Source organism: Mustela putorius, unplaced genomic scaffold (assembly GCF_011764305.1).
Source record: "Mustela putorius furo isolate JIRA1106 unplaced genomic scaffold, ASM1176430v1.1 tig00003845_pilon_pilon_pilon, whole genome shotgun sequence".
NCBI classification, from domain to species: Eukaryota; Metazoa; Chordata; class Mammalia; order Carnivora; family Mustelidae; genus Mustela; species Mustela putorius.
The window spans coordinates 89,088,846-89,104,778 of record NW_025421998.1 but is presented as its reverse complement, the minus strand read 5'-3'; the positions used below and the strand labels follow the sequence as shown (position 1 = coordinate 89,104,778).

Here is a 15,933-nt window from a genome sequence, read left to right as displayed (position 1 = left end):
CCGGGAGACATCCTTGAGGACTGCCTCTTGGGACTGGCCAGTTGGATGCTCAGACCAAAAGCCAAGTGACTCAGAAGCAGGTGACCCAAGGCCACGTGACTCCACTGACCTCTAAGCTACTGGGCACCCCCTGTCCCCTGAGGTCGTTGGCACCCCCTCTCCCTTCTTTCCCAGCTCTGACATTGGTTGACTTCTTTTTCACCCTGCTACGAAGCCTATTCAGAAAGAACGAGGAAAGTTTTATCGAACCCTCTCACTTCTGTCTCCCAGAAGTCTTCCTTTGCTCTTTCATGGATGAAGGGACTCGGGTTCTTACAACGTGGACGGTGGCAAAGGTGAGGCCACGGGGCAGCTTCTCTGGTGGGCGGTGTGCCCGTGAGAGGCTCTCCCATCTGGCACTGTATCAACTATATTTTCTGTATTCCTGGCCTTCTGGCATTCAGGGCTCACTGAGCAAGGAAAGACTGAGCTAGCTGGTTCCTAGACACCGCAGACAACACCTCTGTGAGGGGGACTTTCATATGCCAACCAGCCAATCCAGAGTCTAAACCCTCAACCAGCACCTCTACTGCCTTTACTGGTCAAACCATTACCTCCTGCATTACTCATTCCAGAGTGGGACACCAGCCAACGAGAGACGGCACCTAAGTCCTGGAGATGGCCAGAACGAGGCAAACCAGCCAGTCCTAAGCCTGTTCAGCTATTTTATTCGGCTTCCTTCACTCCTCCTGGCAAAAACACACAATACAGGCTGTTGCTCATGCTTCCCCCACCCCCGCTTTTCTCTCTCTTTTTAAGGATTTTATGTATTTATTTGACAGACAGAGATCACAAGTAGGCAGAGATGCAGGCAGAGAGAGAGGGGGAAGCAGGCTCCCTGCTGAGCAGCGAGCCCAGTGCGAGCAGAGCCCAGCGAGGCTCTTCCTGTGTGGTCTGGCAAGGCCTGCCACTCCCATCCTCTTGAGACCTGTGAGTGACAGATTACCTCCTCAATGGCAGTCATCTTCCAATCTGTTGACCCCCCCATTCCTTAAAGAGACCAAAATCCCTGGTACAGTCTTTTCTTTTTTCAAGACCTAATTGGCTTATTAAGGGGTCCACGAATCAAGCAGTGGTTGGACATAATGGAAGGTGTTTAAAGGAAGGAGGCGGGGCAAGGAAGTTATTAGCCAAAGAAAAGAAAAGATTATTTCAGGCCAGGTCAACTTTGGGCATGGGGGTGGGGTAAGGAAATGGCAGGGGTTTTAATCCTACAGATTTCCTCACTAGTGCTCGGCAGGAAATTTCATATTAATCCTTTTTATTCCCCCCCCCCCCCCAGGTACATTTTAAACCCAGCATGGAGGCCAAAGATCTTAGTTAAGCTCTGTCCCTCCTGAAGGGGCTGTATCACTCTCTGAAATGGAGATTGAGATTTCTAAAGTTTTAGAGAAAAGCCAGCCCTGTGCCTGCCCTCATGGCAATGACAGCAGCATCTCTAGCCTTGAGGGTCTGCCCCGCAAACGCTCAGTCCCATATTGTCCTTCCCGGGCTGAGCCAGAGGAGCCCAGAACCTGGTCTTACAGACATTCCCTGTTGTTGTGTAGCCAGAACCTTGGGCAGTGAAAGGGGAGGCATTGAAGTCAGTCTACATCTTTCTGGACGAAGACCTAGGCCGAGTTCAGCGTCACAAGTTAAAGACTCAGACAGACTGACTGAACTTGGATCATTTGATTTAACCCAACTCTTGTTAACGGAGGACCTGCTGTGTGTGCACCAGACACCGTGTGATGGGCTCGGTGAGCCATGGGGCTCAAGGGAGCCAAGTCGTGAGGGACATCATAGACCATGCTAAGGGTTAGTTTTACTACATCCTCAGGGCACAGGATGCAGCAGGAGTTTTAAAGAGGGGAATGGCATGCCAAGATTGATGATTTTAAGTTTATCCAGATTGCTGTGCATAAAATCATAGGGATGACGACGTAGACTTGAAAGAAGGAGATGAAGTTAATATATTTGCTGGCACTAGAGAGAATGGGACACGCACAAGACATCTCTAGGAGGTAGATTTGGCAGAACTTGGGAAGAATCGCATAGGGTGGACCAAGCTCAGATTTGGATGTTTGGTGGATGGTGACGTCATTCACTGAGACGAGGGACATCTCTGGGACTTCGTTTTTTCCTATGGTTCTTTGCAGCTTTCATAATCTTGAGTTCTACTTTCCAGAGAGAAGATTTCTCAGCAAGAAGATGGAGGCAAAAAGAAGAGGGAAGGGAAGTTTACACGAATGGGCACCAGAGTCAGCCTTTGAACATTATGCCAGGCTGGCATTCAGTGGAGGACTGAGGGTGTGTAGGTCTTGGCCAGAAACTACCCATGACGGCCGCCTTGTGTGCTTCTTGGGAGAAGCATCTTTAAGATGTAGCCCAAGCTCCATTGCTACTGAGCCCCCGTGGAAGCGATCGAAGGGAAGATGAACACCGTGTGCAAGAAATATTTAGGTCAAACTCCTATTAGGAGAGATTGAGCAAAGAAAAGGCCAGAGTCCAAAACCACTATTTTCTTCTCATAAAGCCAGTCACAAGGGAATTCCACACATGCCAGATTGTCTTAATCTGTTTGGGTTGTTATGATAAAATACCATAGGCGGGGTAGCTTTAGCAACAAACATTTATTTTTCAAGGTTGTAGACAGCCATCTTCTCTCTGTGTCCTCCCATGGCAGATGGGCCAAGAGCGGTCTCTGGGGTCTCTTATAAGGGCATTAATTCCATATATGAGGGTTCCAACACTTTCAACTGAATCACCTCCCAAAGTCCCCCTCTCCAAATACCATTACATTGGGCAGTAGGATTTAACATGAATTTTGGAGAGACCAGTCTATAGCACAGGTGTTCGGTAGTGTCTGGTCCTGGACTCCCACACCTCCCAGCTGCAGCTCATTCATAAAGAGGAGCTAGTGCTTACATTAGCAGGGGAGGACTTGTAGGAGCTGGGGAGTGTCATCAGACCCGGGATCCCACCAGCTCCGCTGCGGTCAAGCCCTGGAGGGCAGAGAATCTTCAAGGACCCCAGTGCCAGACGCACCTCGGTAAGTACAACATCGGGGATGGTGCGGTGAGGGGCCAATCATGGGCACCCTCCTTGATGACTGGGCCCCAATTTAAGCATCTGATGGAGGTGGTGTGTGGGAAGGACAGATGCTGATTCTGCTTTGTCCGTAGCCCAACAACCACAGCTGCTACCCCTGGAGACATTTTCTGGTGACTCAGATGCTCAGCCCTCCTTCTTCTTTAAGATGTTCATAACACGTGTGAATTTCAATCCCCAAATGCAGGTGGACCAAAAGGAGAACACGTTAATTTTTACTGTCCTCCCCCATTCTACTGGGCTGGTGGACATTCAACCTTCTGGTTGGGGTTCTCCCCCTTTTTGGGAGTTTGAGGTTAAATTTGGGAGCACTTGGGTGGTGCCAGGGCTTGGGGAGCACCCCTTCTGGGCCCGAGTCACTTGTGCTCACAGGTGTCCCCTGAGGAGTCCATTGTAGGTCTAGACTATGTTGGTCAATTCACGTGTGTCCCACTAAGAAGGCCTTGTCTTTCAGATCTGTGGGTTGGCTTGACCACCTCTGATTCTCCTGGGGTTGTTATCTGTGGTCCAAGGAGCAGGGCATCCATACCAATGGTCCTTCTGTGGGGTCTTGTTGGCCTCTTGGTGGTCTATCCCTGAGAACGTGGCACACGGCCGCCTCTTGGAGACCCCCAATACCCTTGCTTTTCCATTTCCCCTCACGGGTGACTCCCTCAGCTACCTGCCTGCTGAAATCTCTCCGTCCATAAGTGGTGATTATTTTTGCCAGAAGAACTTAACACTATTATTATTCCCAGAATATTATTCTTCCACGGTGTCTTCCTAATAAGTTTCTGTGTCCTCACAAAGAAGGCGACACCGGGCTCTGCCCCCACACATACTGTGCCTCGCAGAGTCACTCACTCCCCAGAGTCATCAGGGAGAGCTAGCCAAGACTGAACAGTGGGCAAAGACCCTTCCTCCCTCCTCCTGGTACTGTGCCTACCCCTGATGGGAACGCTGGGTTCTCCCCCACTAGGGGCCCAACAGAACTTTTCTTGAATTTGGATTAGCCTCTGAACATCTCATCCAAGTGGGGAGGCTTTCCCTGTAGACTTCGCTGCAGGAAATATCCACTGTGTCCTGCCCCTGGTCTCCAGCCACGTCTGCCCCTGGTCTCCAGCCACGTCTGCCCCTGGTCTCCAGCCACGTCTGGTTTTTCCTCAGTCCTTGTTCCATCGCTGAGCCTCGGCTGCCTGGCATGGCGGGCATGTGGGGTCAGCTGGGTCTAGAATCTTGTTGGACCTTCATGGGTTCTGCCCGGCTCTCTCTGGTCACCTGAGATCTCCCCAAGCACACTTCACTTTAACACTTTTGGCTGAGAGTTCTGGGTTTATGCATCAAGTCTTCCATGAAATGTCAATGAATCCTAGAAGACCACCAAAAAGGACACTTAGAGGCCCTAAATCCTCAAGAACGATCTTAGAGCTACACCTTGTTCATTTGAGCTTTGCTGTAGGCTCAGGTACCTGCCCTGACCTCAGTTTCTGCACTGAGCCCTCCGACCATTTGGAGGGCACTGGGGCCCCTCTGTCTCACCTGCCTCAGGTAGAGATGCCCCTGCCTGCCGGACATAACACCCGGCAAATGCCAGCCGGGACTGCTGGTGCTCATAAAAACCCCTCTGCTCTAGAGGCAGAACCCTGGCAGGTGCTTTTGGAACTGCCCGTTCCCTCTCCAGAAAGAGGGTCAGTTCTTTAAGAAATTCCAAGTCTGGCACAGGGGACTTCAAATTCACCTTCTATGTCCCCTCTGTTTCAAGTGTTCTGCGAATCCGAAAGTAATCTGGCTTCAAACAGTCCCTACCACCTGCTTTCTTCGTCCTACAGATGGTCCTGGGTCTGCCCCAGCCATTTAGTGTTCTGTGGGCCCCTCCCCGACAAAGCTTGGCGAGGCACCCCGAAGCGCTACCTCGGAGAGACTCCAGGTCCCCAGGATGTGACCCAGCCACCCAGAGCCTCACAGGAGTGGTTCTCCCTCTTGGATCTGTGATCAGTCCGGAAAACATACATTAACAGTTCGAGAACAGTCTGCCTGCTAAGCCCACCTCCTGTTTGCGGTGCAAGGGGGCTGGGCAGCTAGACGATCACCTTCCAGGCTTGCGCTCAGTAGGGGAAGGGGGTGGTGGAAAGCGCTCCTGGGGTAGCCGGTGAAGCCTACGAAGCAGGCTCACTGTTGTACCTCCTGACCGCATGGCTGGTTTGCTCGCCGTAATAGCACAGAACGAGCGTGGGGAAAACACGCGGGGCTCCCACACCGGACGCTCCCCCATGGAAACAGAGGGGAACAGCTACCTCCTTCCTATGGCTTCCTCCTGCCTTTCTTCCCCTTCATTCAGAAAAATTGCCCTTTCCCTGTTCTGTGTGCCTCCCAGAGAGCTGCCGGGGGCAGGACCCAGCCTCTCCCCGAGTCCGGGCTGGCTGCCCGTGGGGATGGACATGCCGATCAGATCTTGTCCCCTTGGAATTTGACTTCTGAGTGATGGCACGAGGAAGAGAAGGTGTGTGGAGTCACTGACAGTCCTACCTTGAGAGAGAAAGTCCCAGGATTTCTGTCCCCAGAGTCACTCTTGCTACCCTTCCCAGTGCCTGCTTGTTCAAATCTTCACTCCCTGAGCCACCAGTGGGTTTCAAATATTACCCCTTTTAAGTTGGTCAGTGGCAGTTTCTGTTGCTTGAGCCTAAGAAAGCTAACTCACAGTTTCTGGTTTACACTCATCAGGCATCTAGTGATTTCCCAGATTCTCAAATGGCCATGAAGCAAGAGGGTGAGTCATGGGTCTCCGAGAAGAACTCTGGAATATTGTCCCTTGGGTACATGGGTCCCAAGGTGGCACAGAAGGCTGACAACTGGTGCTCAGAATCAGGTGAGAGGTCAGTTGGGGCACTCCAACAGACAGCTTCAAGGTGAGGGTTGTCTGTACGTGTAGGACCTCTCATGGCAGACGTGTCTCTGCATGAAAATCCATTAGTCCTGCACTGGTCCCTTTTGTCCAGACTACTGAAGCTCACCCTCCTCTCATAGCCTCCCCCTTGGCCCAGCCTGGGGAAACACAGTGCACAATCAGAAGAACAGGAATTACAGAGACACCAGAGCTGGCTGGCTGACCGCCTGACGCTATTAGAGTAGTGGTTTTCAGCCCTACTCTTCATAAGCTGGTTCCGATCTCAGTTCCGTGGTTGGCAGCCTCCAGGTCAGTTCTGTCCCATCGAGGTGTCCAGTCCCGGCTCCCGGATCCCCGCTGTTTGTCCAAGAGTGGTTGGGACACTGAAAGACAAAGATAAGCAGGAACATGTAGAGAAAAGGGTTTTATTATGACTTCTGGTAACTGGCCCTGAAATCCTGCTGTTGTTTACAGGAGCGAACTCAAAGAAAAGTTGGTAATATGTGGAACTCTGGAAGAGAAAGGCAGGATTCCACTGAAAAGGAAGAAATAATATGTTTTTTAAATTATTTATTTATTTATTTGACAAAGAGAGACACAGAGTGAGAGAGAGGGAACACAAGCCATGGGAGCGGGAGAGGGAGAAGCTGCTCCTGATGTGGGGCTCGATCCCAGGACCAGACCTGACCAGGACCCTGGGATCATGACCTGAGCTGAAGACAGCAGCTTAACAACGGAGCCACCCAGGAGCCCTGGAAATAGGGTTTTTAAAAAAGTAGTTAGGTATACTCTGTTTAAATGACTTATTCAAATCATACTTACATTGCATAATTAAAGGTGAAAACTTATATGCTGAAGACTTTCGAAGTTGAATGATTAAAAATCAACTTTTTGGATCAGTGTTCTACAGCAGGAGCCCACAAATTTTTCTTTGAAGAGCCAGGTAGCAGATTGTTTTAGACTTTGCAGGCTGTCACAACTATTCAACTCTGCCATTGTGACACAAAAGCAGCTTTTGAGAGCATCTGAGCGAATGGGCAGCGATATGTTCCAATACAACTGTTTACATAAATAGGCAATGGGCAAGACTTGGCCTGAGTCACAGTTTGCCAATCCCTGTTTTGTAAACTGAGAATCAATTAAGCATGAGCGTGGGAATTATTTAGACCATGAAGTCATAAATCAAAAGCCATAATCCACTGGAGGTGGCTTTCCCAAGCTGAACGTACCAAATTTGAAGTAAATATTTTGCGAATCCAAGCCTAAAAGTTTACAACTCCAAAATTTCCAGTTAAAAAAAAAAAAAAGTCGGGTTTCAGTAAAGCTGGAGAAAACCCATCGTCCATGGTGAAGTTTGGCTTCTTGACCTTTCAGATCAAGAGTATATGAAATTAGGTATTCACGTGAGTAAAGCATCTCATAGACAAGTAGCCTTGAAATTGCTTTACTAATGCTCTCTTGGATTAGTTTTGCCACATTTTAGGCAATCAATTCTGTTGTGTAAAAATATGTTGAGGCTGTTAGCATTAGGATAGATGTTTAAGTTATTTTTAATGATCTTGAAATTAAACAATCGTTGTTAGTTGAAGATTTAAAAATTAACAAATCTTGTGCAAGTAATTCTAGAAAAAGAACTGGTCTGTGACTGGAAGGGTTAAGTTTGTGATTGTTTTCTTGTTTTCAAATGACAGAAAACCCAAATCAGATTGGTTTAAACCAAAAGAGAAGTTGCTAGCAGAGGTGTGTGGCTTAATATATAGATTCAATATCACTGGGACCCAGTCTCTCTCCATCTTAGCTCTGTTCTCCATGTCGGCTTCCTTTGTAGGTTCTATAAAGTCATGAGATGGCTGCCAACACCTACAGAGAAACATCTTTTAGGTTCCAGACCGGTGAAAAAGAGAACACCTCTCTTCCCAAAGTCCCAGTAAGTCTCACACCTCTCATTGACTCTAGCTGGGTCCCACACCCCTGTGGCCAGGGATTTGCAAGGCTCCCAAATGGCCCTCACCCTCAACCAGGTAGCCACAGGGCAGAGGAAACTCTGCTTGAAGCATGTGGTCTGCTTGCTGTGGATCACAACGGTTCACTGAGGAAAATGAGGGAAGGCTAGATGGGATCCAAATGGCAAAACCAAGAGCTACACCTTTAGTTTTTTGTTTTGTTTTTTTTTTTTAATCTTCTCTTGAGAAACTTCATTGGCCTCCTTCATTCTTAGTGTCAGGTGTGATTTGCCTTACAGCTGTCTCTTAGCATATTCCTTCCTACCATAGCGAACTTCTAATTTATCTGTAGTGGTGCAAGTGTCCAGGTCAAGCCTTCCTGTATAGCCTACTCCACATACAAAATGGTGCATCCAGTTGGGACCACCGTGCATTATCTATGGAGAGGCCCAGTGCTTTTCTCCTTCCAAAGTACCTGGGGCCGGAGGAGCTGCTTCAAATTTGGAATTAGATGTTTAGATGTGAAAATGTAATGGAAGAGTTTTTAATCCTTCATGTGTCTGGGGAAAGATCATGGGTTCCCAGAGAAGCCCTATATTCTTAAATTCCTCTCATTGTCTGAGCTAATTATTAGAACTTGATTTCCCTAACTTGAAACACAAGGGTTATAAATAATTATGTGTAAATGTGCTGTGTATGGAGACCCTCAAGCTGGTGTGTGTATGGGTTGGCAGGATGGTTCCAGCGGGTGAGGGAGAGAAAGGCCACCAGCTGTGGCAGCTGAGATTGTGGAAGAGTTGTGTAATACCAGTCACTTTTGGGTAAGAGATGGCAGCAGAAGCCAGGCCAGGCCAATGATGAGTGCAGGGATCATGGTCTATGGGAGTGACTTCTAAGGGGTGGAAGGTAGAAGAAACGGAGAGTGATGGCTTGGCTCCTCGTTTGAGCTACTGAGGCGGGTGAGGACTACATGGGCAGCAGAAGTGGTCACAAGCTAAAGCACTTATCAAGGAACCATATGAGACAAGTGTGTCAGGCCCAGAGGAGAAGACTTAAGGAGTGAGGAATATTCTGGAACATATTGTATGGGCAGCCAAACAAAGTGGATAACAGGAAACCGTCTTTCTCTTTCACCTCAGCCGATGAGCTAAACATTTTACCTCATACCATGGGGGAGTTTAACTGTATGCCTAAACAAGCAGCAGGGAGAGGCATAGCCAAGAAAGGTAAGACCTTCAATGTGGGGGAGGATGGAGTCTTTGAGAAGTCAACTTTTTCGATGTTATCCCAGAAGGTGACAGGGAAAAGAGATGTCTGACATGAGCCAAATTTTGCCTCTGTGCCCAGATCTGTGAGGGTAGGGGTTGTGGTGGGGCAGCAAAGGCACCCCCTCCAACTCTGCCCCACACCCATTGGGCCTTCCTGGAGCAACAAAGCCCTGGCTGCTCACTGCAGAGGTCCATGTGAACAGTGGCACGTGATGTCTGTCTTCACCTCATAACTTGCCGAGTTGGGAACTGGGCGTTTAGTGTGTTCAACGGAGGTGGGAACCCATGCCACCCATGCTCAAGCTGAGCAGTCTCACTTTCACCACTGAGGTGAACTCGGGGCTCCTCAGTCTCCCCTGGAGCCTCATCCTTTACTTCTTCAGACCCAGAGGCCATGTTTCCGTGAGGATCTTCTTGGCCTCTGCAGGCTGTGGAACAAGACTATCTGGCCTTGAATCTCAGCTCCTACATCGGTTATGAACCTTGAATGAGGAGCTTAACAGGGCCATCAACATCTCGATTTCTTAATCCGTGAAAGAAGAATGTGAATGCTAATTTGTGGTGAGTTATGTAAGGCAATACAAAAAAAAGGTGTAACACAATGGACATAGCTGAGTATTCGGTAAGGTCAGCTCCTTACCGCCAGCTTTCCTGTTATAGCCCGAATCAGGTCTCTCCTGTTCCTTGTCAAACATCTCATTTTTGTATTTTTCCAAGGTGGTGCCTTGGACCAAGTCCCACCGATGCATGTGTGCATCCCATCGTGTGTTTCCTGAACCTTAGAATCGAGTGCCGCCATTCCAGAACATTCCACCACCAGGAGTAGCTGGCACTTGGGTGGCTTTGGGCTTCACAGAGTGGGCGGGGCGGGGGGTGGTTTATTCAGAGTTTTTGAGGAGGATCCTGTGCAGAGTAAGGGCAGGCGTACACTTTCCCGGACTTCTCTCTCTGAGAGGTGGGTTATTAGACGTTTCCGGGTGTTAGGGAGACAGACACATAAGCATTAGAAGCATTTTTTTCTCAGGTTCTCCCCGAGGGCTTCGCTCCACCAATGCACCTTGACAGTTTCTCCCAGATCGACAGCAATATCCTTTGTCTCATGATGACTCCATGACGGCATCTCAGAGCCCAGGCTGGTCGGACTCTCTCTTCGTTGCTTGCCTTTCCAGCTCAACTCATTGTAAAGAATCAGCTTTTAAAGATTGCAAAGCCTGTGCGTGCCGCCCAGGGCCTCACCCTCACCCCCCTCTTTTCTCTGCGCGCTGGAATCAGGCTTCCAGAAAGTACTCTTGTGCCACTCCCAAAAGGCTGCACCTGATTTATATCCGTAGCGTCATAGAGGATCATTAACTTCTCTACACTTTCTCAAACTTATTAAATTATGAAACATGTGCTGCACCTGAGTGCACCTTGGTCTCCCGTGGTGATTGGAGGGGTGAGGAGAGACGTCTGGAAGCCCCACCCTCCCCAGAGCCAGCCCAGCCCAGGATCCCTCTCTTTCTCTCTCCCTTTTGGCAGACAGTGAAGACGTTAATCTCTTTCAGCGGAAGCAGGTTCCCTTCGTTTCTGTCCTGAGAGGAGGCCTAACAGGAGCGGACCCCAGGTCACCATGAGCTCTGCCATCACCGGCTGGGAGCACCCCGACCCTCTGGTGAGTGCTGCTGAAAGAGAGGGAAAGAGAAGAGAGGAACAGGCAGAACGGAGGAAGGGCATGGAAGTGGGGTCCCGGCTGGGGGTCCCGGCGCCCTAATTCACTATTCATGCTCAGGACGTGTGGCTTACGTTCGAGGCAAGATTTTAGATTATTAGACTGGTGTGCAGCTGCCCTCCAGATCCCCCCATCATGAGGCCAAGACTCCTCCCTGAGCACGAAACCCGGTGAGTGCATTCTCAAGCAGGGAGGAAGCGCTGGAAGGTTCTTTGAGTTTTGCCTTTATTCACAGTTGGTCTCTGCTGAATCTAAATGTCTAAATATTTGCTTTCTGGGCTCCTCCGTGTTATGATTTCTCTGATCAGAAGGACTTTCTAAAACAAAGCAAAGGGAAAGAGAGAGGGCATCAGAGAATGAGACAGAGAACCAATATTTACCAAAGCACCAGTACCCCCCGGCCACTCTCTGTGTTTTATTTTCTTCCTTCCAAGCCAACGAAGCAGGTGCTTCTGTTCCTGGATTAGGAACCTGAGGCCCAGAGAAGTCACAGTGACACCTCTGGAGGCTTCTCCGGCGAATCCTTGAGCCCCGGCCCCACCACCTTCCCAACCCATTATTGAGCACCTGCAAGGAGCAGGATAAACGGAGTGAAAGAGTGAAGACACTCTTGTTTGAGCCACTGCTCCGCAACAGGTGGCAAGAGCTCCTCTGCGTCAGGGCCGGACAGCAGCCCCGGGTGCCTGGGGGCTGAGTGTCCCCCGCAAACCCGGGCCGGATCCCCGCAGTGGTCCTTGGAGGCTACCCACAGGGAAGAGGCCCCTCAGCTGTCTCTTCCAGGAACTCTTGGGAGGCCCTTCAGACATCTCTCCGCTTATCTCTTCAGAATTCTTTCTGCCCCTACTGTCATGGAAACAGAATGAAATCAAAGCAAACAACCATCGTGGGAAATCAGAGACTTCCATGCCGCGGTTCACCTGCGGCCACGGGAGCGGGGCGGGTCTGGGCCTGCACCCACCCTCTTTCCAGCGGTCCGTCTTCTCTTCGTCTGCGGCCACACTCTTCGGGGATGTGTCTGGTTTCGCTTGCCTGTTGCCCTGCTAGAAACTTTGAGGGACATTAAGGAGGGGGAGACAGCTTCCTGACCCTGAAAACTTATGGCCTAGCTAGGGGAACGCAGGACATGCAGAAATGCTTCTGGTCCAAGAGAGAGGACGGTGAATTATGCAACAGAGAGGCAGAGCATGCTGGGAGGTGCGGGGAGAAAAGTCCTGTGGGTGCGGGGAGGTCCGCAGAAGTGATGGGGAGGAGGTGTTGAGCTCTTGCAAGTGGGAAGGAGAAGCAGGGGACTCCAAGGGGGCCCCAGGGGGAGCTAAGATGCTGACGCAGGATAACAGAGGCCACATTTGGAGAAAACTAGACAACCCCATTGGCTAGCGCCGGGTGCATGGGAGTGTTAGCCAACAAACCTAGAGGGCCAGGCCGGTGACCAGAAGCTGTGGGGGCTGTGAGGGGAGTCAGTGGGGCAAGGGACCCCTCTTCCTCCCGGGAACCCCACTGCTGTCCCTGCACCTGAGTCTCCCCCTGCCTCGCCTGTCTGCCCCAGGCCATTGGGCGCTGCTCCCACTTACACGGGCACGCTGCTTCCACTCGTTCGGTCCACACTGAGCACAGGTGTTGGCTGCTGTCGAAGCCGGGCCACATGGAGGACTAAGGCCTAATCAGCGCATTCTAGGACCTTCCAGCCCCGCAACAAAGATGGGTGTCGTCTGTTGGGGTAACTGCACCCTGAGGAGAGCTTTGGCAGGTGTAGACACAGGGCCACGGGAGCGCCTCTGAGGGCAGCTCCAGCATTCTGGGGCCAGGATCCCCAGCTACCTGTCTGGAAGGGAGATCTGCTCCATTTTCTGACCTTGGAGTTGGCCCCCCCCCCTCCTTTTCCACAAAGCGGCAGCTGTGCAGACGGGCCTCAGGCAAAGCAGCCTGTCCCCTCTCGGGACTCCAGACTCCAGACTGAACATGCGGGCCCTGCTGATGTACAATGTGGAAAATACTGGTCTTTTTTTTTTTTTTTTTAAAGATTTTATTTATTTGACAGAGAGAGAGAGATCACAAGTAGGCAAAGAGACAGGCAGAGAGAGAGGGGGAAGGCAGGCTCCCCGCCAAACAGAGAGCCCGATGTGGGGCTCGATCCCAGGACTCTGGGATCATGACCTGAGCCGAAGGCAGAGGCTTATACCACTGAGCCACCCTGGTGCCCCAAAATACTGGTCTTTTGAGTCTGGACCTCGACATCTCAGACTGGCCAGCCATGATCCCTGTGCCACGGCCTCTTGCCCCTGGCAGGCCGTCCATCCCCCGAGATGAGACCAGAAAGTCCACTTGCTTCCTTCTAAAATGCATAGGTATGTCCCTCTCTTGTTCCCAGCAGAGGGCGGACGACGGGCTCAACTGTCACCATGATGGCCAAGGCGGGAAGAAGGCCAGGCAGGCCGGGAGCTCCAGCAGCAGCCAACCAACCTATAGCGTCCTGGATGTCCCACCGTGGTACCTCTGCATTCTCTTGGGCATCCAGGTAACACCACCCAGCAGGCATGGGGCCCAAGGAGGCTCTGCCTCAAAAGCCACACGCATGACACTGGGGCGGAATTGGTCAAGAACCACAGCTTCAGTTACTAATATTCTTGTCTTCCGCATTGTTGACCACTGGGGGAACGCCAAGCTCCTCGTGTCTCTCTCATTCTCATTCTCTCTCTCTCTCTCTCTCGGTGGGGGTGGGGGGATGGGCATGGGGGGTTGGAATTAGCAGAGGATCCTCCCTCATGCTGAGCGGATAGGTCACACCAAGGACACCAACTGCATCATTTTCACGAGACTCATTTCAATTTATATGATTCGCAACAATTAAAAAAATGTGATGAGCAGAGCTTGGGGAATTTGGGGAGACAAGCATAGTCAAACACTTGTGTTTGAACATACCAGATGCAGCCTTCCCAGATGACCACTGGTGGTTTCTATCAACGTGTAAATCATGTGCCCTTTAACCCAGTCCCCAGCATTTAAGAATTTCTCTGTGGGTGTGAGGGCAAGACCTGTTAAGAAAAGTACAGAGATGGTCTTGTAACGTTATTGGTGCTGGTAATATCAAACCCCACAACAAACAAATAAGCAAAACCCTAGAAACAACCCAATTATCCTTCAAAGGGAATGGGTCGAGCAAATTGTGACACATTCGAGCAGGTGACTTTTGTATGCAGCTGTTAAAAAAAGATACATTTATCATGCAGTTAGGGAATATTCCCCAATGTGTAGATTGCTTTGGGTAGTATAGACATTTTAATGATAATCTCTTCTTCCTATCTACGAGCATGGAACGTCTTTCCATTTCTCTGTGTCCTCTCCAATTTCTTTTATCACTGTTTTATAGTTTTCAGAATATAGGTCTTTCATCTCTTTGGGTTTATTCCTAGGTATTTTATTACTTTTGGTGCAATTGAAAATGAGACTGTTTTCTCAATTTCTCTTTGTGCTGTTTCACTATTGGTGTACAGAAATGCAACGGGTTTCTGTGTGTTAATTTTGTATCCTGTGACTCTACCAAATTGGTTTATCAGTTCTACTAGTTTTTTTGATGGTCTTTTGGGTTTTCATGGTATCATGTCATCTGCTAAGAGTACAAGTTTGACTTCTTCCTTAGCAATTTGGATGCCTGTTATTTTTTTGTTGTCTGGTTGCTGTGGCTGGGACTTCCAGTACTATGTTGAAAGAAAGTGGTGAAAGTGAACATCCTTGTCTTGTTCCTGACCTTACAGGAAATGCTCTCTGTGTTTCCCCACTGAAGATGATATTAGCTGTGGGTTTTTCATATGAGGTATGTTCCCTCTAAAGGTCCTTTGCTGAGGGTTGTTGTTCTTTTTAAATCATGAATGGATGTTGTACTTTGTCAAATGCTTTTCTGCATCCACTGAAATGATCATATGGTTCTTACCCTTTCTCTGACTTATTCCTTTCCTCTTTATCCTTTCTCTTGTCCTTTCAATGTGATGTATCACATTGATTGATTTGGGAATACTGAACCACCATTGCATCCCAAGAATAAATCCCACTTGATCACGGCGAATGATTTTTTTTAATGTATTCTTGAAATCAGTTTCCTAGTATTTTATTGAGGATTTTTGCATCTATGTTCATCAGGGATATTGGTCTATAGTTCTCCTTTTTAGTGGTGTCTTTATCTTGTTTTGGTATCAGGATAATGCTGACCTCAGAGAATGAATGTGGAAGTTCTCTTTCCTTTTCAATTTTTCAAATAGTTAAAGAATAACAGGTATTAACTCTTCTTTAAATGTTTGTTAAAATTCACCTGTGAAGCCACCTGACCCTGGACTTTTTGTTTGTTGGGAGTTTTTTGCTTATTGATTCAATTTCTTTCCTGGTTATCAGACTGTTCAAATTTTCTGTTTCTTCCAGTTTCAGTTTTGGTATTTTGTGTTTCCAGAAACATATCCATTTCTCCCAGGTTGTCCAATTTGTTGGCAGAGAGTTTTTCATGATACTCTGTTGCAATTGTTTGTCTTTCTGTGGTGTTAGCTGTTATTTGTCCTCTTTCATTTGTGACTTTATTTATTTTTTCATTTTTGATAAATCTGGCCTGAGGTGTATCAATTATATTGATTTTCTTTTTTTCCAAAGAACCAGCTCCTGTTTCATCGACCTGTTCTATTGAGTTTTTTGTTTGTTTGTTTGTTTTTAGTTTTTCATTTATTTCTGCTCTAATCTTTATTATCTCATTTTTTTCCCTGCTGGTTTTAGGTTTTGTTTGTTGTTGTTTTTTTTTCTAGCCCCTTTAGGGATAAGGTTAGATTATGTATTTGAGATTCTTCTTGCTTCTTGATCTAGGTCTCTATTGCTGCAACCCTTCCTCTTAGAACTGCTTTTGCTGAATCCTAAAGTTTTGGATTGTTGTGCTTTCATTTTCTTTTGTTTCCATGTACTTCTTTTTTCTTCTTTTATTTCCTGGTTAACCCATTCACTGTTTAGTAGCATATTACTTAACCTCCATGTGTTTGTGATATTTCTAGA

At 48.7% G+C, this 15,933-nt stretch overlaps 1 protein-coding gene and 1 long non-coding RNA gene across 13 annotated transcripts in view; one reads left to right on the top strand and one right to left on the bottom strand.

The window, feature by feature from the left end:
- The first annotated feature begins 10,531 nt into the window (after window positions 1–10,531).
- The window catches only part of LOC101693604 (solute carrier family 23 member 2), a 69,627-nt gene continuing 64,225 nt past the window's right edge, over window positions 10,532–15,933 (top strand). For 4 of the 12 annotated variants that reach the window (XR_006601417.1, XR_006601415.1, XR_006601416.1 and 1 more), the window contains exons 1-2: window positions 10,536–10,854; window positions 13,280–13,426. Coding sequence is in view for 6 of the 12 variants with exons in the window: in XM_013050168.2 (XP_012905622.1) it covers window positions 10,813–10,854; window positions 13,280–13,426 (189 nt within the window). In the remaining 6 variants the exon portion in view is untranslated. Of the gene's footprint in view, window positions 10,855–10,971; window positions 11,082–13,279; window positions 13,427–15,933 lie in introns of all 12 variants that reach the window. The other 8 variants (XR_001177543.2, XM_013050171.2, XM_045063005.1 and 5 more) reach the window with 7 other exon arrangements.
- LOC123387049 lies at window positions 11,123–12,056 on the bottom strand. The gene is made up of 2 exons (XR_006601418.1): window positions 11,479–12,056; window positions 11,123–11,228 (listed from the first exon to the last, which is right to left on the bottom strand). It is a non-coding gene; the product is annotated as an uncharacterized LOC123387049 (long non-coding RNA).